Below are 26,088 nucleotides of genomic sequence, written 5' to 3'. Positions count from 1 at the left end.
AGTATAGTCAGCAAAAAGAGAAGCTATAACATTGAGGAACCAAGGCATGGATTAGATCATGAGAATCTTGTAGGGCGTTTTAAGTAAAATATTCTTACTTTAAGTAAAAATATTTAAGACTATTTTAAGTTAAAAGAAATACAGGAGTGGGAAGTCATTGGAGAATTTTAAACATCCTTAGATCTTTGAAAGAACACTTTAGCTATTGTGTAGAAAATACAGACGTGGCAAAAATTGAGTCAGGGAGACAAGATACTAGATTATTACAGAATTCCAGGCAATAGATAATAGTAGCTTAGAGCAGAGTGTTGTCAAATGGAAATGGAGAGAAGTAGACAGTTATAAAATCTATTAGGAAGGTAGGACAAAACTTATTTGTTAAGTCAAATATAGGTAATGAGGAAAAGGGAGGAGTCAAAGATGATGTCTTAGCGTAGACTTGAACATCAGTAGACGGTGAGGCCTTTTACTGGGAAGGAGAAAACTTGGGATGGTATAGATAAGAGGTAGTTTCCATTTTGGACAGGTTACATATGAGGTGCTCATTAACATTCCTTTACAGTCATAGAATAGATGAGATCACTTAGGGGGATTGTGCAGATAGGGAAGGAAAGAACCTGGGAGTATGACCAAGAGTACTCTACTATATCTATAGCTGGCCTGTGTGCTTTAACTTGTGGTATTTTTAGTTAATGAGATTTGAAACCGTAGGATGAATTTCCTTTTTTAGTAGTCAGGTCTTTTTGAAGCCATACAAAAAGTTGAGATCACAATCTTTGTAATTACTAACCATTTTGCCACATACTTAGGATTAAATTTTTTTTACAGAATCTTCATTTTGCCTTTTAGGTCTTGATACTATATGATGCCACAGATATGCTTTACTAATATCTTTTGTAATTGATTGGGCTTAAGATATGAGGCAGTGTGACTTAATTGAGAGAAGATTTTGATTAAAGACTGAGTGTGAACCCCATGTTTTCATTGTCACTGCATGACCTTAGGAACATTAAATAATTTGAGTCTTAATTCCTTTACTTAGAAGATGAGAATAATAACTACTTTGCAAGCTTAAAGTAATAATAAAGTACTGTACTAAAGTTAAGGTACAGTAACAAACTCTCTTGGCTGATGTCCACTTAATCTTATAACATTAACCTGTGAACTAAATTTCTGTGCAAAGAATTCTGACCAGTGTCCAAAGCATTCTCCATGCCCTTGCTTTAATTGACTTTACTCTAGTATTGTTATCTGTCACTTGCTTTACAAGTGTCCCTATGTTTGCTCCCAAACCAGGTTATGCCAGTTGTACTTGTATTAGAAATACATAATAAAACAGTGATACATGACTACAGAAAAAGTTATTATTTCTTTCAAAACTGAATTGTATACTTTGGAGAATTTGCTGTTGAAATACATTTGGACAAGCAACTCTAAAAGAATAGAGGGAATACTATAACGATTTAGAGAATTCTATATTTGGATTGCTTGCCAAGTGCCTTTGAATGCTTGAACCACACTTATGAAGCCAGAAGTGGAAATAGTTATAGATGATACATTATAGATGTGGTTTTTGTAAGAAAGACATTCAACATTGAAACACTCCAATCAGTGTGGTCATACTTTAAAACATAGAGATCTAAAAACAAAACAAAAAAAACAAAACACTTTGTATATTCTAGACTAGAGGTCCAGACAAAATCCTTATCCTTCCTTGGGCCTCAGACCTCTTAAAAATTCAGGAAATCTATGGATCCTCTTCCCAGAAAAGATAAACACACAAGATATTGCAGATAGTTTCAGGGTGCTTGTGAACATACATATATATAGCCTGTCTGTGGACCACAGATGGAGAACCTTTGCCTTAGTTCCCACTATCCACCCACTTTCACCTCAAATTGATGAATTTGAGACTTTATCAGTGTTGATTATAATATTTTATGGAATATTTTGTAGAAAAGCACTGAATGTTTTCTTAATAGATACAGCATTTATTACTTTGCTAAATTATTTTGTAAGATTTTACTTACACAGAAGGCAGTAAATGAATTATATTTTACAATGTATTTTCTAAATTACATTTTGTAGGCATGACTAGGATTTTCTGTCACATATTAATTATATAAGTGAACTGAAAGTATTTAGGACACCGATGGGCTAAGCAGTTCCCAGTGTTATAAGGAATTCCTCATTCACATACGCTTACATTAAAATTGACAGAAGATAGGGGCACCTGGGTGGCTCAATCATTTGAGCGTCTGACTCTTGATTTCAGCTCAGGTCATGATCTCTGGGGTCAGGAGATCAAGTCCCACATCAGGTTCCACACTGAGCATGAGGCCTGCTTAAGATTCTCTCTGCCCCTCCCTCAATCACACATGCACAGGCGCTCTCTCTAAAAAAAGAAAAAAAAATTGGTAGAGGACAATAATTTTACCTTAAATCTTGTAACATATTGTATAATATACTAGAAATTATATAGAGAAATTGCGTACAACTTCATTTAAATTCTTTAATTAGCATAAAATATTCTTTAAGTGCCATAATGTCGTACAGAAATGAAATGTCATCTGTCTCTTTACTTTCTGGCAGGCTACACTTAAATCATCCCTGATAGGTAGGAATGTTTCTGTTGTTAAAGATTTCCAATGAAGAGATTATATAGCTGTACTTGGTGAGTGTTTCAAGTGTAATACCACTGTGAAACTCTGAAGTCTTATTTTATGTTTATCCTAAATCACTAATGATATAGGGAACTTTCAATTATGTTCTCTAATGAAGAGAAAATTCTCATAGATAATACATTGAGTTAGATCATCCTCCCACGTCTTTCCTTTATCCCTGCAGTGAAATATCCTGACAAAGAAATAAGGAGTTGCTGAAGACTGACAGGCAGACTCTAGGAGGTCTCAGGGGATAGAGTTGGCAAAACCACTTTTCTCTCCACCCTTTAATACCTTCTAAAATTTCAATCAGAAGTGAGATTGAAGGAAATGCATAACTGAAAAATAACCTTTTCTTAGGCACTTCGAATCCTTTGTTAGAAAGAACTAGAATATAAATAAATCTAAATAAATAAAAATAACCTTTATCTAAAAATATGTTTTGTGGTAGATTCCTCAGTAAATGTTTGTTGAACAAATAAGGAATAAAATTTTCTAACTGCCAGGTTTTCTACAGAAATTTAGCCATAAATCACATTTTTATTGATAGCCTGTATGTAAAGCACTGTGGTAAATACTATGGAAACTAAAAACAATCCCCTCTTTAAACGTTCCCCATTATACTTGGGGAAGTGTGTGTGTATACATACATGTTATGTATGTATACACACACATATAAATGACTTGCATAATAGAGAATTGCTAAATGTCTTGTAACATAAAAGAAGTATCAAAGCTTTAATTTGAGAAGAGAACTGTCTGGATTAAAATGAACTGAAAAGGAGGTATAGAAAGAGAAGGGGGCAAAAGTGGAATCTTAAGAGTTTAAAGGGAAATCTAAAAAAAGGATACAGAAAATGACATAAACATGAGTCTAAAGGTGTTACATATATGGCTTGTATGTGAGACAGTGAGAACCTAACTGAAGTAGAAGATTCCTATTGGAGATAAGGTTGGAAAGATAGTATACAAAATTTTGGAGGATTTTGAATGCCACTCTCAGGAATTGGATTATTTTGTCCAATAGCAGAAAGCCACTGGAAGTTATTATTTAAGGAAGTAAATTATAAAAGTGACTTAGAGAAATACATTCATGATGTGTGGGTTAGACATGGAAAACCACTATATTAATTGAGTGCTTTTTGTGCAATGTGATGTACTTTGCAAAATTTTTTCACTTCATATTGAGAAGCCTGAGCATTTGGCTTTTGTAATAAATCTAAAAATTAAGTTATAAGAACTTGAGTTGTGATGCTAAGGCTCTATAAAAATGAAGAACGGATACAAGAGACATTGCAAAGGAAGAGTCTCTTTAGGGAGTCTCTTTAGGGGCAAACTAGATGTTGCATTTAAGAGAAGGTAATAAATAGAGTTGAGGTGGTTTAACGTAGGCAATGAGGGCAAAGATGTCACTGATATAAAAATTTAGTGTCAAGGGGCACCTGGGTGGCTCATTTGGTTAATTAAGCATCCCGACTCTTGGTTTCGGCTCAGATCACAATTTCGGTGTCATGAGTTCAAGTCCCACATTGGGCTCTGTGCTGACAGACTGGAATCTACTTAGTATTCTCTCTCTCCCTTTCTCTCTGCCCCTTTGCTGCTCTCTCTCTCTCTTTCTCTCTTTCAAAATAAATAAACTTAAAAAAAATTGTTAATTGAGTGGCAAGATGAGAAGTAGGTTTTCAGGGAAAAATCAAAAAGTTTGATATTAGGCATGTTAAATTTGAATATAACATTTTAGGGAAGAAGTCAGAAATAAAGCTATATAATGTGTTAGGTTTTTAAGTGAATTTATAAATATTTATATTCCTAGGATGTCTAGTACCCAAACTCACACATATATATTCTTTCACATATTCATTCAGCTAACATTTAGCAATTGCCTGCCATGTTGCAGTGTAGGGGAGTGGTTAAGAACACAGACCTTGGAACAAAAGGGCCCAGTTTTTGAATCCTGACTCTACAGTTGGACTAGCTATATGACCTAACTTTATTTTTGAATTTCTCATTTGTTTAAATTTTATTTTATTTTATTTAACTTGATTGTTAAAATTCTCACGTGTTTAAATTTTCTCATTTGTAAAACTGGGGATCTCATAGGGTTATCAAGAAAACTAAATAAGTTAATTTAAATAAAACACCCAAAGTGCCTGGCATATAGTAAGCACTATGAAAGTGTTTGCTGTTCTTATCACCGTCATCTTCACTATTACTTGCCATGCTCTGTTGAGTACCAGATTGTAAGGATACAAAGATGAATAACAAACTTGCTGACCATCCAGTGGGGGTTACAGAGCTTGATGCACAACAGAATAAGTATTTACATGGATTTAAAAGAACTTAAAGTTAATAATTTGATCTTTGTGGTCTTAAATTTTGTGGAAAATCACTATTTAATATTATTTGTTAGAAATTATTACTATCATATAAATTATGGTTTTTTTTATTTTTTTAATGTTTATTTTTGAGAGAGAGAAGAGCACAAGTGGAGACTATCCTATAAATTGTCATGCGTAAGTGGTTTAGGCATCAAGTTATGCAGAAGGTGTTTTCTGAAAAGGTTTTATATAAACTGAATGTTGGCTAACTTTATAAATGGGATCACTGTATCATTTTAATCTCAGTATTACTCAAAGGTTATTTCTCATCAGCATTAATGTGCATAATTTTACCTTTAATTAATTTGGCCTAGAAGACTAGCCACGTTGGTCATTTTGCCTCTCTTTGTTATATCATGTTGAGGAGCAGCAGTGATTTTAAGCTACACAAGGTACTTTTTGCACAGTGATTTATCCCACATTATTATTACCAAAATATAGCAAAGATAAAACATTTGGGTTTGTCTGTCATAGAATCCATGATAGATACTCAGTCTTCTTCCTCATTGTCAGTGTTCTATGTGGATGAAGCCACTGAGTTAGAATAAGGCATTTCCCTCTGAGTTCTATTATGGCAACAGCTATGTGTTGCTCTTAGCCCATAGTGTTCAGTAAATATTTGTGGAATTGATTTGTGGGTGACATTATTTTTTGTTCTCTCCTATGTATTTATAACAGATTGCTTGCTCAAGATTTTAACAACTATTCATTCAAATGTAGGACACCTGAGGGGCTTACCAAGTTTTTATACCATGCAGCTCATTTGGAAAAACTTTAAAGCTGAAGTTATTTTAGAAGTGTTAATTTGTTGATTTATTTAAGCAGAAGTAAGGTCAAAGATAAAAACTAGTCCTGAATTAACAGAGTATTTTAATACTCAGAAATTTATTTGGTCTTTTAAAAAAAATTGTTTTTAATGTTTTATTTTTGAGAGAGACAGAGACAGTGTGAGTGGGGGAGGGACTGAGAGACCGAGAGACACAGAATCCAAATCAGGCTCCAGGCTCCAAGCTGTCAGCACAGAGCCCAATGTGGGACTCAAACTTATGAACCATGAGATCATGACCTGAGCTGAAGCCGGCCACTCAACCAACTGAGCCACCCAGGAACCCCTAAAATTATTTTTGAGACTACATTGTATCTACTTTTTTTAAGTTATGTGTATGTTTGTTTGTTTGTTTGTTTATGGAGGAGAGAGAGAGAAAACGAGTGGGGGGAGGGGCAGAAAGAATCTCTCTTTCTACTCTGTCAGCACAGAGCCCAATGTGGTGCTTGAACTCATGAACCATGAGATCATGACCTGAGCTGAAATCAAGAGTCAGACACTGAACCAACTGAGGCACCCAGGTACCCCCATTGTACCTACTTCTAAATTGAGACTCTTGAACAAAATACCTTTGGCCAAAAGTAAAACAATGCTTATATGTTGGATTAAAAACAGAAAAGAAAAAAGACAGCCAGCACAATGCATAGGATAAACCCAGCTATTAAAGCATAAAGGATATGAATGTATAAAATATAGCACATATACAACCAAAACATAAATACCAATTCTGAATATACTACACTGAAATGATGTTGGAGTGATTAACATTACCTTCAATTTCCAAGAACTGAATTCCTCTAAGAAGCACTGTATATGAATCCTAAAAATGCATACTCTAGCTAAGAATCATGATAGCTTATGAGATTAGACAGTACCAAATACTGTATCTGTTTAATGTGGATATATATTCATTTTAATGCCAAATAATACCTCAAGATAATATTGAAGACACTTGAGCACTTTCTGAATATATGGTGTGGGTTTTTTCCGCTTTTGGTGGTAAAATATACATAAAATTTAACATTTTAACATTTTTTAGTTGTAATAAAATACATATAAAATTTACCATCTTAGTCATTTTTAGGTGTACAGTTCAATAGTGTCCAGTGTATTCACATTGTTGTACAGCCAGTCTCCAGAATACATGTGCATTTTATAAAGTAAGGAGTCCTGTAAAATATAGTCTATTAATCAGAGACTTTATTTTGCACATAAGATAATTTTGTTCAAAACATGAGCATATATCTCACTAAAAAGGATTCTTTTTTGTTACATTTTTGAACAATTATATTAATGGCTTTGGTTGGGGGGATGTCTCTTGATTAATAGGAGTGAGCTGAGTCGACAGAAACTTCATACCCAAGAGCTGCTTTCTCAGCTGGAAATGGCAAATGAAAAGGTAGTTGAGGTAAGATAATGACTCTCCCGGGAAGTACTTTCTGCTGCAGCTTGATACACATGTTATAGAATTTTACCTGAGCCAACTCCAAATTAATTCTACTTGGAAATGACCATACAGATGTGAGTATTCCTTGTAGAGAAATCATCCATAACCCTAAAAGTCCACATTTTATAATGTGAATAAAAGCTTTGAAAGTCAGTGATTCATCATATGTAAATGACAAAAGGTAGAGCTCTTATTTCATTTTCACCAATATAACTTGTGCAGTGTTGCAGAAAATGTGTTAAGATCCCCTTCATTTCTAAGCGTGTCTAAGATTATATTTGTTAGCCCATTCCTCTTATTTTGTTCTAATCCAACACAAAAGATATGTAGTAATTACTTTTGCCTACTGGAATACATTAAAATACTCCTTTAGATTAATGCTTTATTTTTTTTTTTAATGTATGTTTATTTTAGAGAGACACAGAGAGCACAGAGAGAGGAAGGGCAGAGAGAGAAGGAGACACAGAATCCAAAGCAGCCTCCAGGTTCTGAGCTGTCAGCACAGAGCCCAGTGCAGGGGTAGAACTCACGAGCTGTGAGATCATGACCTGAGCTGAAGTCAGCCGCTTAACCAACTAAGCCACTCAGCCACTCCTAGATTAATTAATGCTTTAGAGCTAAATGCAGCAAAAGTTCACCATTTTTCTCTTTGAATCTTTAAAAAAAAAAGTTAACAATTCTAGATTATGATTAGAGCTTTCTAGAACTCTAGTTCTTCATTTGATGTTCTAATGTCAAATGTATTTGTTGGAATTTCATTAATAGGCTATTATGGTCTGCTGTATTTTTGTGGCCATCTATAAAAGTCACAGTGAAATAATTACTCTCAAGTTTCAAAGCATTATAAATTGATATGAGCCATTTAGGAAACAAACAATAGCCATTAAAATACTTACTGTAGTTTTTGGGGCGCCTGGGTGGCTCGGTCGGTTAAGCATCTGATTTCAGCTCAGGTCATGATCTCACGGTCCGTGAGTTCGAGCCCCGCGTCGGGCTCTGTGCTGACCGCTCAGAGCCTGGAGCCTGTTTCAGATTCTGTGTCTCCCTCTCTCTCTGCCCCTCCCCTGTTCATGCTCTGTCTCTCTCTGTCTCAAAAATAAATGTTAAAAAAAAAAAATACTTACTGTAGTTTTTTACTTCCAGGAATCTGTACTTAAGGAAATAATTTAAAATATGAAAAAAATAAATGCAGATATTCAACACAATAATGTTAATAATATTAGAAGATCAAAAGCAACCAAAATGATCAGTTAAAAAAGAACAGTTGTATATATTATGATTTACCTAATCTAGACTGTGCCTTAACCATGGAAAATGTATGGTTAAGCATGGAAAAATGCATATTATATGTAGTCTGATGATAACCTATGAAAATGATTATTATAGATGATGGGATTTTTTCCCCCAAGTTTTTTCTAGTGTTAATGATATACCTTTTAAATTTAAGAGTATATATTTAAATATCTTGGTAAATTGAAACAGCCAATATGGTTCTCTTCATAAAATTTCATTTTGCTTTTGGGCACAATAAAATATATAATAAGCTCATTTTAGCAATATATTGTTATTTCAGCACTTTTCATTATTAGACATGACATTCACTGTTATCACTTATATGTTAGGGTCTGGGAACGATGTAGTTGTTCATAGAAAATGTGTTTTTCTTACTGTTCCTGATTAGACTGGTATTACTCTCTCAATTTAGACAGGTGCCAGAGAACTACATAACAATTCTAGTTGTACAAAACTTTTCTTTTTTTAGGCTAGTAGGTATGGAGAGCACTAGTACATTTTTTTAATTGATAATTTCTTTGAACTTGTCTCCCTGACAGCATATTATGACAGATTTATATTCATGATGTCAATATAGTTTCCTGAGGCAGCTCTAACAAGTATTACAAACTTGATGGTTTAAACAACAGAAATGTATTGTCTCACAATTCTGAAGGCCAGAAGTCCAAAATCAAGAAGTCAACAGGATGGGTTCCCTCTGAGGATTCTGAGGAAGAATCTTCCATGCTTCTCTCTTACCTTCTGGTGGCTTCCAGAATTGCTTGGCTTGTAGATGGTGTTCTCCTTGTGTTTTCCTGCAGTCTTCCCCTTGTACATGTCCGTGTACAAATTTTCCCTTTTTATGAAGATACTAGGCATATTGGATTAGGATCCACCCTAAAAACCTTAAAACCTCACTTTAATCATCAGCAAAGACCCTATTTCTTTTTTTTTTTTTTTTAATTTATTTTGAGAGAGAGTCCATACATGAGCAGGGGAGGGGCAGAGAGAGGGAGAGGAGAGGGGAGGGGAGGAGAAAGGGGAGGGGAGAGGGAGGGGAAAGGCAGAGGAGAGGGAGAGGAGAAGGAGAGGAGAGGAGAGGAGATCACCAAGCAAGCTCCATGCTCAACGTGGAGCTTTACATGGGACTCGATCTCAAAACCGTGAGATCATGACCTGAGCCAAAATCAAGAGTTGGGCACTTAACCAACTGAGCCACCCATTCCTTGAATTTTAAGTGAACTTTAAGAATGGCAATGTTACAGGGCATCTGGGTGGCTCAGTTGGTTAAACATTGGATTTTGGCTCAGGTCATGATCTCAGAGTTCATGAGTTTGAGCCCTGCATCAAGCTCTGTGGTGACAGCTCAGAGTCTGGAGCCTGCTTGGGATTCTGTGTCTGCCTCTCTCTCTGCCCCTCCCCTGCTCGAACTCTCTCTCTCTCTTTCTCTCTCTCCCTCTCTCTCCCTCTCTCTCCCTCTCTCTCCCTCTCTCTCCCTCTCTCTCCCTCTCTCTCCCTCTCTCTCCCTCTCTCTCTCTCTCAAAAATAAAAAAAACATTTAAAAAAAGTAAAAGAGGGGCGCCTGGGTGGCTCAGTCAGTTAAGCGGCCGACTTCGGCTCAGGTCATGATCTCGCGGTCCGTGCGTTCGAGCCCCGCGTCGGGCTCTGTGCTGACAGCTCAGAGCCTGGAGCCTGTTTCGGATTCTGTGTCTCCCTCTCTCTGACCCTCCCCCATTCATGCTTTGTCTCTCTCTGTCTCAAAAATAAAAACGTTAAAAAAAATTTTTTTTAATAAAAAAAATAAAAAAATAAAAATAATAAAAAATAAAAAATAAAAAAAGTAAAAGAATGGCAATGTCGCAGTGTCTCTAGAAGCTTGCTGTAGCATAGTAGTTACTTTTTACTTTGAGAGAGACAGTATGAATGGGGGAAGGGCAGAGAGTGGGGGAGAGAGAGAATCCCAAGCAGGTTCTGCACTGTCAGCGCAGAGCCCAATAAGGGCTTGAACCCATGAAACTGCGAGATTGTGACCTGAGCCCAAATGCAGTCAGATGCTTAACTGACTGAGCCACCCAGGTGCCCCTGTAGCATAGTAGTTCTAAATGCACCAGCAGACAGCATCAACACCAACTAAGAACTTGGTAGGAGTACATATTCTCACAACTCATCCCATCCTACTGAAGTTTTACTTGTGAGGCCCAACAGCCTGTGTTTTCAAACTCCAGGTGATTCTGAAGCGTGATCTAGCGTCTCAAGGGTAATGTCAAATATTGAAAATCTTGTTCTTAACCTCTGATTCACTTTCTTTGGTAACACATAGAGGGGGAAAAGAACAATTTAGTCAAAGTATAATTTTAAAAAATATTAATGTGGAGATCTATCTTTGCATTTTATAAGGGGTAAAATGATATTCAGATTTTTATCCAGATCAGCCAGGAGAAGGTCAAACTTTCACTCTTCACAGATGACATGATACTTTATATGGAAAACCCAAAAGATTCCACCAAAAAACTGCTAGAATTGATTCATGAATTCAACAAAGTTGCAGGATATAAAATCAACGCACAGGAATCGGTTGCATTCCTATACACCAACAATGAAGCGACAGAAAGAGAGATCAAGGAATCGATCTGATTTACAGTTGCACCAAAAACCATAAAATACCTAGGAATAAATCTAACCAAAGAGGTGAAAAATCTATACACTGAAAACTATAGAAAGCTTATGAAAGAAATTGAGGAAGATACAAAAAAATGGAAGAAGATTCCATGCTCATGGATAGGAAGAACAAATATTTTTAAAATGTCGATACTACCCAAAGCAATCTACATATTCAATGCAATCCCTATCAAAATAACACCAGCATTCTTCACAGAGCTAGAACAAACAATCCTAAAATTTGTATGCAACCAGAAAAGACCCCGAATAGCCAAAGCAATCTTGAAAAAGAAAACCAAAGTAGGAGGCATCACAATCCCAGACTTCAAGCTATACTACAAAGCTGTAATCATCAAGGTACTGGCACAAGAACAGACACTCAGATCAATGGAATAGAATAGAGAACCCAGAAATGGACCCACAAACATATGGCCAACTAATCCTCAACAAAGCGGGAAAGGACATCCAATAGAATAAAGACAGTGTGTTCAGCAACTAGTGCTGGGAAAACTGGACAGCGACATGCAGAAGAATGAACCTGGACCACTTTATTACACCATACACAAAAATAAACTCAAAATGGATGAAAGACCTCAATGTAAGACAGGAAGCCATCAAAATCCTCGAGGAGAAAGCAGGCAAAAACCTCTTTGATCTTGTCCACAGCAACTTCTTACTCAACATGTCTCTGGAGGCAAGGGAAACAAAAGCAAAAATGAACTACTGGGACCTCATCAAAATAAAAAGCTTCTGCACAGCAAAGGAAACAATCAGCAAAACTAAAAGGCAACCAACAGAATGGGAGAAGATATTTGCAAATGACATATCAGAGAAAGGGTTAGTATCCAAAATCTATAAAGAACTTATCAAACTCAACACCCAAAAAACAAATAATCCAATGAAGAAATGGGCAAAAGACATGAATAGACACTTCTCCAAAGAAGACATCCAGATGGCCAACTGACACATGAAAAAGTGCTCAACATCACTCATCAGGGAAATACAAATCAAAACCACAATGAGATACCACCTTATACCTGTCAGAATGGCTAACATTAACAACTAAGGCAACAACAGATGTTGGCGAGGATGAGGAGAAAGAGGATCTCTTTTTCATTGTTGGTGGGAATGCAAGCTGGTGCAGCCACTCTGGAAAACAGTATGGAGGTTCCTCAAAATAAAAATAGAACTACCCTTCAACCCAGCAATTGCACTATTAGGCATTTATCCAAGGGATACAAGGATGCTGTTTCGAAGAAACACATGCACCCCCATGTTTATAGCAGCACTATCAACAATAGCCAAAGTATGGAAAGAGCCCAAATGTCCATTGATGGATGAATGGATAAAGAAGAAGTGGTATATGTATACAATGGAGTATTACTCGGCAATGAAAAAGAATGAACTCTTGCCATTTGCAACTATGTGGATGGAACTGGAGGGTATTATGCTAAGTGAAATTAGTCAGAAAAAGACAAAAATCATATGATTTCACTCATATGAGGACTTTAAGAGACAAAACAGATGAACATAAGGGAAACAAAAATAATATGAAAACGGGGATAAAACAGAAGAGACTCATAAATATGGGGAACAAACTGAGGGTTACTAGAGGGGGTGTGGGAGGGGGGATGGGCTAAATGGGTAAGGGCCACTTAGGAATCTACTCCTGAAACCATTGTTGCGCTATATGCTAACTAACTTGGATATAAATTTTAAAAAATAAAAAATGATATTCAGATTTTGTATTGATTATTCCACAAAACCTTTCAATGTCACATACGGATTTTTAACTTGTTTACTTTATATTTCCCCTTAACAGAATGAAAAACTAATTCTAGAGCATCAAGAAAAAGCCAACAGACTTCAAAGGCGTCTAAGTCAGGCAGAACAGAGGGCGGCTTCAGCTTCCCAGCAGGTAGGGAACTTCCTCATTATCCCTGGTTAGTAAATAATCTGAGTAGATCAAAGATAAGTAAAGTTCCTCAAAAGCTCCCAGAGAACTAGTAGTTTTATTTTTACTTGATTAAACTGTTTAAAATTAGTCTTTTTAATGTTTGAGATTGAAATAATAAACTTTAAAAACAGAAATAAACATGGTCTCCTAAACTGACACCAAAATCTAGACCTCTGCTGCCAGATTGGTAGCCACTAGGCCTAAGCAGCTGTTTTAATTTAATTATTAAAATTAAATAAATTACAATTTGAAAACCTCATTAACACTGGCTGGATTTCAGATGCTCCTATGTAACTATGGTTCTCATATTGGACAGCATAAATAGAACTCAGTGATCACAAAAAGTTCTCTTGGACAGCACTGTTCTAGAATTTTGTTCTAAGCATGTATCACTGACAGATTTGTAAGTAGAAAACATCACTTTGAGTGTAATGCTTCAAATTGCAGTAACTTTGTTTTTATTGTAGTTTTAAATGGAAAATTTTACTTGGCCTATAGGTTACCTTCATTTAATGTGCATTTGTATATAACCATATAAATCTAAAATACTGTCTGAAAGTTATCCATTGGGAAATAGACTGGAAATGCAGAACATCAATAAAATACAAAGGGGTAATTACTCATAATTTATGCACATCATATAAAGGAAATGCACCATTTGTTCTAAAGTAGGAGCAATAGTCCCTCCTATTAGGAACAATGTGAGATCATTTAGTGATTATAAAGATAGGCTGGAAACCGTTTAGATAGATAGATGGATAGATATAGATAGGCAGAGAAACCAAGTTACTACATTATTAATTACATTTGTTTATAAAAACTGTTTCAATCAGGGGTGCCTGGGTGGCTCAGTCAGTTAAGCGTCCGACTTCAGCTCAGGTTTGATCTCATGGTTTGTGAGTTCGAGCCCCATATTGGGCTCTGTGCTGACAGCTCGGAGCCTGAAGCCTGCTTCGGATTCTGTGTCTCCCTCTCTCTGTTCCTCCCCGACTCGCTCTCTCTCTCTCTCTCTCTCTCAAAAATAAAGATTAAAAAAAATTTTTTTAAACTGTTTCAATCAAAATTAATATTATGTACAGATATTACAGCATTTCATAATAGTAAAGCAGCTCTAAATACTCATTGAATTCAGTTTATGTATGTGATATTTGTAGATTTTTTTTTTAATCTACTTCTGATTTGAACATGGCATGGCATTTAAGAAAGTGCAGTAATTTGCCCTTCTGTTCTCCTCCCTCTGGAAAGTAATTAGAGGGGCGCCTGGGCGTCTCAGTCGGTTAAGCGTCCGACTTCGGCTCAGGTCATGATCTCACAGTTCATGAGTTCGAGCCCCGCGTCGGGCTCTGTGCTGACAGCTCAGAGCCTGGAGCCTGCTTCACATTCTGTGTCTCCCTCTCTCTCTGCCCCTTCCCTGCTCATGCTCTCTCTCTGTCTCAAAAATAAATAAACATTAAAAAAAAAAAAAAGTAATTAGAGCTTTACCAAATAAACTTATGAACTTACAAATGAATGTAGTAAGTTATTAATCATTCAAGAAACCATTGTTTTGGGTGTCCCGGGCAGTAACTTAAGAGTGGATGTTTTAGTGTCAGGCAAATAGCCTGGTGCCATTAAGTAGCCATGTGATTTGGGACAATTTCAACTTTTCTAAGCCTCAGTTTCTTCATGTTTGATGTAGTGTAATAACACCTCCCTTACAGAGTTATTGAAAGATCAAAAAGATTAACACATATAAACACTTAGTATAATCATTAAGTGGTAAGTATTTAGTTATATAAGAAAGTAAATTTCTATATCACAGTCCTTAAATCTTCAAGTTTACCTTTTTTAAAGAATATGGTAAAGAAAATGCCTACTTAAAATTAACTACCTTAAGTTCTATAGTAAAAAGAGTAAAGTTACAGAACCTTAACTGGATAATCCAGTTTGGCAACTAGTTTAGTCTCCCTCCTGACAGAATTAAACCCAAACAGTGCAACATTGATTTTTCTTCTGTGATTTAAACTCTCTAATGACAGACATTTCACCATTCTCTTTATGAGATTTTTTTTTTGATGTTATGTCAGTAACCACTTTACAGTTTTTTTCCTTAAGCTTTTCTCCTTCCATCCCATTTTCATTTGGAGATGAAAAGTAATCACTGAGCATTCTCCCCATCCACAGAAAGGAATTTATACCCTGGAATTAATTTTTGTTCTGTTTTAAATGAGTTCAAGTTATAAACTTCCTTTCTTTAGACATATTCGGCTTTTTAAATCTTTATCTTTGCTTTCTCTGGATTCTAATTTTCCCATTTTCCCCTAAAAAATGGAAACTGCTATTAGAAAGACTACCCTGCTAAGGGCCTGATATTTAATGAAAGAAAGGAGTTGAAGAATTACTATTTCCTCTACTGTGTACATCATACTTACCAGTGCAGCCCAACGTCATGCACAAGCCCTGCATTGTACTGAACCCTCCATGTTCTAAATGTGCTATTCTGATGAACTTTTTCTGTACATTCTTCATCCATCTTTGGACTGTGGTTATATGTTCTAAATGTATCAGTCTAAACTAATGAAAGCCCTACTGTGTTCTTTTGACCATAAAATCAGCGTGGTGAAGCCTTTCTAAGCAAGAACACAAAACCTAAAAACTATGAAAAGAAATTAATAAATGTGAACCATGTAAAATTTCAAATATCTGCATTTTAAAAAGCCATAGTCAATGAAAAATTGAGAAAAATATCTGCAATACATGTGACAAAAGCAGTATCTTTTATATAAAGAGTGACTAAGTCAACAAAAAGTTCAACGTACAACAAAGAAAACCTATTTGCAGAAAAGGGAAGACAGATGGCTTCTAAACATCTAAAAAGATACTCATCCTCATTCATAAGACAAATACAGGATTAAACCATAATTGCATACCATTTTTCACCATTTCATGATCATGTCAGATCATGAAGTTTGTTAATACATTAAGCTGGCACTTCCATACATCACTGATATAAATGTGTATTGGTGCAGTCTCTTTGGAGCCCAGTTTGGCAGTATCTCTCAAAAATTGTAATGTATATATAACCTTTGACCCAGTCGTTCTGTGAGTTTATTCTGCCCGTGGTGTACTTGCACCTTGGCAAGTCTGCAAGGAAACATGTAAAAATAGTAATTGCAACATTGCCTATAATTTTAATAGATTCAAAGCCATCTAAATGCCCATCGATAGAAAGCCAGTTAAATTATGGAGTATCCATACCAGGAAAAGTTTGCCACTGTTAAGAAGAATAAAGTAGATCTCACACGGAGCTATTTGTAAGGTAGATCATTCAGAAGGAAAAAAAAAGATAAAACATATATAGCCCTTTATCATTTTTTTTTAAATAAAAAAGCGTGAGGAAATACATCCATCTATTCTCATTTAGAATGTATTTCTAGAAATAGAAAACGGAAGTAGTGGTTGTATCTGGTAAGAGGGCTATAGAATGAAGGACAGCAGTAAGAAGACTTTTTTAGGATGTATATACTCTTTTGTACTGTTAGATATCTTTCCAGGTGTGTATAATGTCAACTCCAGTTGATATTTAAAGACTATTTTCCTATTAGACCTTTCTTACTATGATTTATCATCCTCTCATTCCCAACCTTGTATTGTGCTGGCTCACACTTAGTTTGTATTTTACCCACTTTTCTAATTAGCTTTTATGTAGATATTTTTCATTCATCTGTGAAATATGTTTTGGAATTCTAAGTACTGTATATCATTCTGAGCTATGGAATGCTGTATTTGATATGCATATCTCTAGTGTAATACAGGTATTTTAAAGACTCAAGAGTAAAATAGAAAGGAACACACAAAATAACCTCTTCCAGGACCCCTTCCAGTCAGATTATTTGCAATAATTGTAAGTTGTGATGCATTATACTTTGTATTAGTGTAAGATTTTCCATAGAAAAAGTAACTACTTACTGATTGTCTATTTTAATTGCAGCTCAGTGTGATTACAGTGCAGAGAAGAAAAGCAGCCTCCATGATGAATCTGGAAAATATTTAAAAATATTCATAGTTCACTCTCAGAACTTTAGAATTGGGAATACTGTTCGACTAGAAGTGTATTGAAATGGTAAAAACCCATAGAGAATGGTTAAGGCTTGTGTCGTTTTGCAGAAGCATTTTCCATTCTGTTTTGAGGGGTATGGAAAACAGAACAATGACAGCTTCCTGTAAGTAAAGAAAATATAACCGTATATTGAGCTTCAGTGGAGAATAAAGCCAGCTGAGAAGAATTCATTGCCTTCATCAACGTGTCTATTTTTTAATTCTCCCTTCCTTCCTTTGGAAAAGCATAATAATTTTTAAGCTATACTAATCATGAGAAAGACAATGCTAGAATTTTAATATTTCAGTTTCCATGATTTGAGAATTTTACATCTAATTGTTACTAACTCACTTTTTAAGTTCCCAAGTATCCATTTTATTATAAACTCATAAATGTAATAAATTATGCACTTTCTAAAATGATGCAGTCATGTATTTTAATGTATAATTGTAGTGATTCATTTTTAATTTACACGATTTCCAGTTTTTATCAAATATTTATATTTAAGAATTTGGGAGGTTTTGTTTTTGTTTTGCTATTACTCAAAGCAGTACTAACAATAAATTCTGAGAATGCATGGGCATTGAATATTGCAGTCTAGTTGATTTTCATAGGTCTAGTTGATTTTCATAGGTCCATGTAGTTAGCTATTCTTTGCTTCTGGTTTGAACTTGGTACACCCTGCTCTCTGGTGATTACAGCACATGAGTTTGCATCTGGTTAACAAGTTAGGAAACTGCTGCAGTAGTCCAGATAAAGGATAATGAATTGAGTTTGAAGTGACATGAAAACATTCATGTGTAAATATTCACCCAGGCAGTCAGAAGCTTAGGACTGGCTCTAACAAACAGATAGAAATGGGGTCTTTGGCATGGTGCTGAGAATTGAAGCCATGGGGTATAGGAGCTTGCCTTGGGACTTTATGGGATGTGGCTACCTCTTTCCGTCCATTTCTTTTGCTCTAGCTCTGATGGTGGCCTTCTTTTACTTCTGTCAACACATCATCCTTCCTCCCCACAGGATTTCTGTGTGTACTTTGCCATCTGCACATTCTTCAGATCACTACTCAAATATCCCTGCCTCAGAGAGCCTTCCAGCCTCCAGACTAGATTAGGTCCCCTTGTACTTCTCGTAATAGTGTGCTGTATTTTTGATTCATAGCACTTGGGAAAATTTGTAATTAACTTTTTGAAATTTTTTAATATCTACTCCAACAGTCCGCAAACTCCTTGAGAGCAGGATTCATGTCTGCTCCCCTTCATTGTACTCTTAGTACTCAGCATAGTAGTTTCTGGCACACGGAGGGTATTCAATAACTGTTCAAATTCTGAAAAATAATTTTTAAGGACAGGACCTTAGAAGATATCTTCATTTGTTGAATGAGCTCAGGGAGAGGAGTCATTGAAGGAGACTAAATAGGAACAATGAGAGGGCTATAACCAAGAGAATCCAGTATGATTCTCTAAAGAAGACTAAAGGAGGGCCAGGACTAAAGGAGGGGACAAGTGGTTGCTAGTGTCAAATTCGGTGGCGATATGAAATAGTACAAGTATGATAGTTAAATGATAATTAGGCACTTAGCTTATTTTCATTTTCTAGGAATTTTTCATTTGATTCTCTAATGTGAATTCCTTCCTATGTCACTCACAGAGTAATTTCCATGTTAAGAGTTATGTTCATATTCATGTTTATAGAATATAAAATTTATTCTTAAAAACTTTTAATTAGAGAAGATGTTAGAATTATACAAGAAAGATGAGACTGTAGGAGGAAGCACTTCAGAAATGAACATTATAGACAAATGGAATCTGATTATCATCCTTTCTCAAAAAGAAAATCGAACTTCCCAGACTCATTTCCTCAAGGTAAATCTTTCAGTGTAAGCACTTTCTCCAAACTTTGGCCATGGGCACCTACTCTTTACCTTTTAAAATCGATAACCCTCTCTCCAGTTGATCTCCTTGAATACTTAGATATTCTCCAAGTAAAGCTTAGGCTACTAGTCAGACAATAGGCCTTTCTTACCTCTGCTGAATTCGAACAGACTTAAGCTAGGTTTACCAACAGAACTGAACATGCGTGGTTATTTTTCTTTCAGAAAAGTTTGTTAGCTAATGATTTCAATGTAAAAATGTAGTGGAATTTTTGACATTTCTCATATTGGTCAGTCAGTCTTGCCTTCATTTACAGAGACATTATCATTTTTCTGTGAACTGTATTTTAGGCGATAGGGGAAATGAATAGGAAAGAGTGAAAAGAAATGATGTAAATCTGAAATTAAGGACAACACAGCTAGTTCATTTTATTTATTCATATTTCTTTATTTGTGTCTCCCTGAGGAAGAAAGAGATATGATTACCTCTTCTTCCTTTTGTATACAAATATGCAAATTGGGGCAGCCAACAATCTTCTAATTTCTCCTCTGGTATGAGCACTGTAACTACCCCAAATATGGGAGAACATTAGCAACAATTCAGCCATTCGTTTATTCAGCAAATATGAATATTTCATAGCTACACAGTCTGCCAAGCCAACTCGCAGACAAATCAAGGAAGAATGAAAAAATACTTTAAACATTTTAGTATAAATTCTGTTCTTTAACCATAATGTATTTCATCGGTTTTTCCAGAATAGCAAATCTGTAATGGGCTTTTTTACAAACATTTTAATCAAAAATAATGATTAGGTTTTCTTAGTTTATTTAAAAATGTATATATACATATAGATATGTGCACAGTGAGGGGAGAGACACTGAAATACCCCACTGTGATGTATGAAATCTGTCCCTCACCAGCCCTTAAAACATGTACAAATATGTGCCTTTGGAGCAGTGTTAACATTCTTAGTATTTATATAGAAACTAAACAAATATGTATATACTTAAAAAAAAAACATAGGATGGGAAGGCATCTTTAAGGTATTTTTTTTTTTACAACACTGGCACCCACCCAGCTACCGAGAAAACAATCTACACTGAGTAAGTGGTTTTGTAGCCCAAGGGTTCACCACAAAACATGCACATGTGCCCCACATCCCGGTAGACACCCCCATGTACTAGCTCTAACACCACTCTCATTTCTTCCATTCAAGTATATTGGAATGTAAGCATGTGAGAATAACATTATGGAGCTAACTTTGTATTTTCTCTAGTTTCTTTCTAAATATACATTCTTAAAGTTCACTGCTTTATTTTTAGAGAACAGATTAGTGCTGTTACCCTGCACCTCTGTCTAAATGCACTGGGGCTGGAGGGGGTGGGGGTACTCTCCCTTGAGATGGGCCAGTCTACTTTCCAACAGTCTGACCATTAGTCTGACCTTCCTTACCTTACCTTAATGTGTCTTCCTGCCTTAGTTCTACCTTGTGCAACAGAGTAAGTCTAAACCATCTTACAAGTGGCAGGTCTTCAGCCTTTTGAAAATAATCTTCATGTTCTGCCTGCACGTAAGTAAACATCCCCATTTCCTCAGAGGAGTTGGTTTTGAGTCCTTTTGCCAGCCACCCACTGGTCTCTGAAAGTGCTCTGATTATCACATATGCTTCTTCATTCATTCAGTAAATATTTATTGAGCACCTACTTTTTACACCAGGCATGCTTGGGATTTATCAGTCTTATGCCCAGAACCAAAAATTATATTCAAGGTGTAAAAAAACTACTCCCTTGTTCTGAATCATGACAGAGAGAGGTGGGAGAAGCGTAAGTGATACCTACCTAAGTGTGGGGGAAAAACATGTATTAGAACCTCCAGGGGACGGATGTGGTTCAAACCACATACGCTTCCCCTTTTCCCAGCCCCCACAATAGTCTGACATGGTCTTTTATGGAAACATGCTTTGAGAGTTATTATAGTTAGTGATTCTTGGATATGTACATGTAATTTCTCATTAGTATTTAGAATGAGAAAAAAATTATTCTACAATGTGTACTTCCATTAATGCCACTTAAAATCATGTTAGCTTTTTTGGAATTTGAATTTCAGTGTTGGAAATGTTGAGCATATTGTTAACTAAAATCTTCGCGTCTTTTCCAAAGGTTTCGTTGCTGAGCTAAATCTTTGCTCCAGAAGCCAGACTGGTCGTTCATCCCTTTTAAATTTTATTATGTCATGACAGTGTGCTGAGGTCGTTTTAGCTCCAATTCTGTCATCCAGTTTACTTGTAAGCATAGGGACCATGTCTGCTTTATTTTTAGTGCTATGTTTCTTGCACCCATGACAACTTTTTTACGATGATGCCATCTATAGGTTTGGTAAACATACCACCCATATTTTCATGAAAGTCATGAAAAAAAAAAAAAAAAAGAACTAGACAGATGTGAGTGCAGTTGGTCTCTTAGAACACACCAGCTCCCAGCTCCCATAATGTATAATTAATCAGGATCATGGGGCCTGGTTATTCAGCCCATTTTTAATCTGGCCTGTTTGCTGCTTCTTCACCATCACAAAAACATCAAGAAATACCCACTCTTCTGTCCAGAGAAAGTTTGTTTATGCTACAACTGTCATACTTCCCAGACCTCATCTAGTAATCTATCCAAGAAGAAAGTTTATTCCGATAGATTTCTTTCTAGTAAATCCATGTAGCTGCCTAGTAATCACTATTTTTTTTAATGTTCATTTAAAACCCTTGAAGCCTTTAATATGGCATCATGGAACTTTTCGTTCAATATTTTCATCCTATTTTCAAAGAATAAAATCAGAGCAAAATATGTATACAAAGTCTGTTTGCACTTACATTTGTAAATATTAAAAATGTGATACTAGCACCTCCTTTCATATAAACGGTAGGGGGATAAAAGAGAATGAGAAAAGTTTTGTTTCTACAAATAACCGAAAGAATACATTGGGGAATCTTTCCCTGGATCTACAATAATCATGCTGCTCTGTATGAATAATGTCTATTTATTGAGCACCTATCATATGTAAGACATTGTGCTGGCATTTTGCATTTATTACCTTATATAATTCAACAGACTTGCTAGTTAGGTATTACTCCCTTTCCAAAGGTATCATAAAAGTTAAGTAACTTGCTTCAACTAGTCCTAAGTACTCAGAGTGAGTAAATGCCTTTCAAACATCACATTTTAAAATATCATGCTTGTTTTGACACAGGAAGTCATACAGTATGACATCAACCACTTTACAATTGCTAAACAATTTAACATATTTAAGCCTTTTTGGTAGATATACTTTTTTTGGTGAAATGGTTATCACCCATTAAAGAAAAATGAAAACCTTCAAAAGAGGTAGCTAGCCCACTAATTATATAACTTCCCTTGCTTAGATCTCTATCTGTTTTCCACCAAAGTTACTGGACTTTTTTTAGCCAGTTTCAAGTTTTGAAAAAATTACAAAATCCCACCAGATATGAAGGTGCTTTTCCTAAGAAATTTTCTATGTAATGCACGTAATCTGACAATCTCTTGAAGGTTTCCAGATGTAATGAGTGGTAACAATTTCACCCCCAAAAAAGTGTCATGTCTACCAAGTTGCTACCAAAAACTCTTAAATGTTAAATTGTTTAGCAGTTATAAAGTGATTGATACAGACTTGCATGCCTTCCTGTGTCAAAACAAGAGCATGGGATTTTAAGTTTATTTGAGAGAGATACAGTGTGTGTGGGAGGGGCAAAGAGCAGGGAGAGAATCCCAAGTAGTGGGCATACAGCCAGATGAGGGGCTCGAACTCACAAAACTGTGAGATCATGACCTGAGCTGAAATCAAGATGTGGTTGCTTAACCGACTAAGCCACCCAGGCGCCCTAAGCATGGTATTTTAAAGCGTGATGTTTGAAAGGTATTTACTCACTTTGAGTAAGTACTTGGGAATAGTTGAAGCAAAGATACGATCACAGAGATTTAATACGAAAAAGAGAAGCTCAAACAATTCAAACAGTAAAGTTGGAACAGAGCCATAATTAGGAAGAAAAGAAGGAAAGTGCCCTTTGAGGCTGCTACGTGGCGGGGAAGGGAAACACCAGAGAAAAAATTTGCTTCATAAATTGTATCATACTGGTAATAATCCTGAAATTAGAACCATCAGCCAGATTAGTGGATAAAATAACCACAATTAGCCCATAATTATAAATACACTATTTCAAACAGCCATATGTAAGCCAAGGAAGAGTGAGAATATCAGGATACACTAGTGATCCATTAGGAATGACTTTGCTATTAGGAATGACTTCACTATTTAATTTGGCATTGCTTGATTTATTCATTTCTGCATTTGATCTTTGCCAAAAGACTGAGAAGCAAGGACTTATTTCTAAAAAATAACCAGATTTTACTGTACTTTATATCACAAAATTACCGATTGCAAAGTTTTGCATAGAATCAGTTTGAAAAGTCTTAAGACATTAGTCTTAATTCCAGGTTCATCATCAAGAAACTATGTAACTTTAAATAATTCTCTTTAAGTTTCCAAGCAGTGTGTTAGGACACAGAATTAAGTTTCTGATGGCAATGTTATTTTCTTTGATCCTATATGCATAGATTTTACCTGTAAATATGTTTGTGTTACATAAATGTACACGTATGAAACAAAACTAATTCCATTTGATTCAGGAACTGACTGACCGCAAGCCTACTGTTGCTCGTCCTCCATTAGGTTATGTGCAGGTATTCATCCAGCACATGAACATAATGTTTTAGGCCAAGATTATTAGTTTTACTTTATAGAAACTCATTGAACCAAAGTTCACATATATAATCCTCAGTGAACTCAAGAACACACGAACTACTTGATGTGAACTATTTTTATATTCTGAGAGACAGTAGAGCCCAAGGAGCTGAGTTGTAGTCTGGCTGGGATTAACTCCCAGCTCTACCACCAACTGACCTTGAGCAAATTGTGCCCCTGTTTCCTCATCTGCCAATTAGATAATAGTGCCTACCTCACATGTTGTGAGCAAAGTAATATGCATAAAATACAGACCAGTGTCAGCCATTTGATAAATGCTTTGTAATTACCTGCAGAAGTCTGAAGGGTCCACTGAAGGCTATGTGGAATGACAGCATCAGTTTTTATTGCAGGTTACCACTGTGTAAATGGCATTATCAAGGCTGTAGCTAGTTGGGGGAAGGGATTAATTTCAGCAAGACTGGAGTCAAGGAAACCAGCTAAGAGGCTGCTGCAATAATCCGGGCAAGAAATGATGAGACTTAAACTATATGGCAGGTGGTGGTGGGATTGAGAGAAGTGAAAAATAACTGCTGCGTATGCATCTGGTGACCCGGATCACCATTTGGCTGTGGGAGTTGACGGAAGGACTCACAAAGGACTCCCAGGTTTCAGGCTTGGATGACATTCTCTAAGGCAGGATAGGGAAAAGGAGGCATTCCAAAATCTCAAGTGCCTGCATGAATCCAAGAGGAAATGCCCAGGAAGCAGTCCATTGGAACTCAGGAAGAGTTGGATTGCAGAGACCTCGAACTCGGCAGCAAAGAGAATAGTTGAAGTCAAGGAAGTAGATGACAGGTTTGCTTTTTTCCTCTTTTTCAATGACCAGGCAATTGAACCTCTTCTACCCCAGACTAGAACACATCACCTAATGCAGTTCTGAGCATTAAAAGGAAATCACACTGAAGACTTCAACCCTGAAGTTAACTGCAAAGTTTGCTGCAGATGGCTGATGTTTCAAAGGTAGAATCTGTTTTCTAAGTGATCTGGGTAAAAACGTAAGCACAAGTCCCTGGTGCCACATTTCCCATCATGTATCACAGAATTGCCAGTGATAGGCCCTTCCTTTGGCTCCTGGGGACTTAATTTCCCTGGGGAACTATTGTGGTTATTCAACTTTAAGACCTTGCAGGAAGAACCACAGTTATTTCTCTCTGGGGTCTTACTCAGAGCAAGCAACATGGAAGTAAATAGTCACTAAGGAGGAACAAGAAGAAATAAACAAGCTTTTAGCCAAATGTATGAACAATTCACATTTTTAAAAATGGCCAAAATTTTACAGTAATTATAAATTAGGGACAGTGACACGACCCTGTCATGGCTCATAATCTAGAAGAGAATGCAGACTATAAACCCATACCAGCTTTGCTGTTCCCAGTATGAAGGAAAGTATATCTATATGCTGATTTCTGCATGTAGTGGTTAAATAAAGACTGTTTCAGGTGGGGAGAACACCAAACCAGAAATGAGAACTAGGGTCTAGGCCCAGTTCTGCCCATACCTAATGCTGTATGTAATCTTGGACCTACCTTCTATGTAGGATGCAGAGGGTAGCTCTTCTTGGTCCTAGTGTTCCAGAATTCTGCAATCAAAAGAAAGCATTTAACGAAACTACTCTTTGAAAAATCATTCTTGAAGGACCTTAAAGTCTTCCTGTCATTCAGAAATAACTTTTTTTTTTTTTTTTTTTTTACCTCAGAAGGCTCACCAAGTAACATGTTGGAGAAATCAAAGCCTTGTTCTTACTATAGTCTACCATTTAGTAAATGCCTACTGCATGCTTTATGAGATGCTTTTTATGCACTTGCCTTAAATATCACAATAACCCCAGGAGAGGTAGTGGGATGTTATCCTTTTTTACAGAAGGGAAGATTGAGGCTTATGCAGGGTAGGTGACTTGGCAGAGGTCACGTGTCTAGCTCCAGTTCAGCCTGTAAGCCCAGGTCTCTCTGATCCTATAGTCTGAGTTGCTTCACCAACAGTTTATTTTCAGATCAAAAACTGTATTCTGAAAAGAACTCCAGGTGAGAAAGGCCAAAAATCAAACTATTATCATTTTTCATTGTCTCACCATCAGAGTTGAGCCAAACAGCAGCCCTGTGGACCTGTGCTCTTCCATAATCTTGTTG

The 26,088-nt window shown here is 36.2% G+C and overlaps 1 protein-coding gene and 1 long non-coding RNA gene across 6 annotated transcripts in view; one reads left to right on the top strand and one right to left on the bottom strand.

The window, feature by feature from the left end:
• SCLT1 (sodium channel and clathrin linker 1) overlaps positions 1-17,466 on the top strand; it is a 219,460-nt gene extending 201,994 nt beyond the window's left edge. For 3 of the 5 annotated variants that reach the window (XM_078445738.2, XM_078445739.1, XM_078445740.1), the window contains 3 exons: positions 7,197-7,275; positions 13,067-13,162; positions 17,172-17,466. In XM_078445738.2, coding sequence (XP_078301864.1) covers positions 7,197-7,275; positions 13,067-13,162; positions 17,172-17,234 — 238 coding nt within the window. In that variant the 3' untranslated portion in view covers positions 17,235-17,466. Of the gene's footprint in view, positions 1-7,196; positions 7,276-13,066; positions 13,163-17,171 lie in introns of those variants that run through there. The other 2 variants (XR_013555142.2, XR_013555143.2) reach the window with 2 other exon arrangements.
• LOC144616138 (uncharacterized) lies at positions 1,443-9,210 on the bottom strand. Its single transcript, XR_013555147.2, has 3 exons — positions 8,211-9,210; positions 6,934-7,037; positions 1,443-2,395 (listed from the first exon to the last, which is right to left on the bottom strand). It is a non-coding gene; the product is annotated as an uncharacterized LOC144616138 (long non-coding RNA).
• Positions 17,467-26,088: the final 8,622 nt, after the last annotated feature.

Source organism: Panthera onca, chromosome B1 (genome assembly GCF_046562875.1).
Source record: "Panthera onca isolate mPanOnc1 chromosome B1, mPanOnc1 haplotype 2, whole genome shotgun sequence".
Lineage (NCBI taxonomy): Eukaryota > Metazoa > Chordata > Mammalia > Carnivora > Felidae > Panthera > Panthera onca.
Note: the sequence above shows the minus strand (reverse complement) of the source record. Positions and strands in the feature narration are given on the sequence as shown.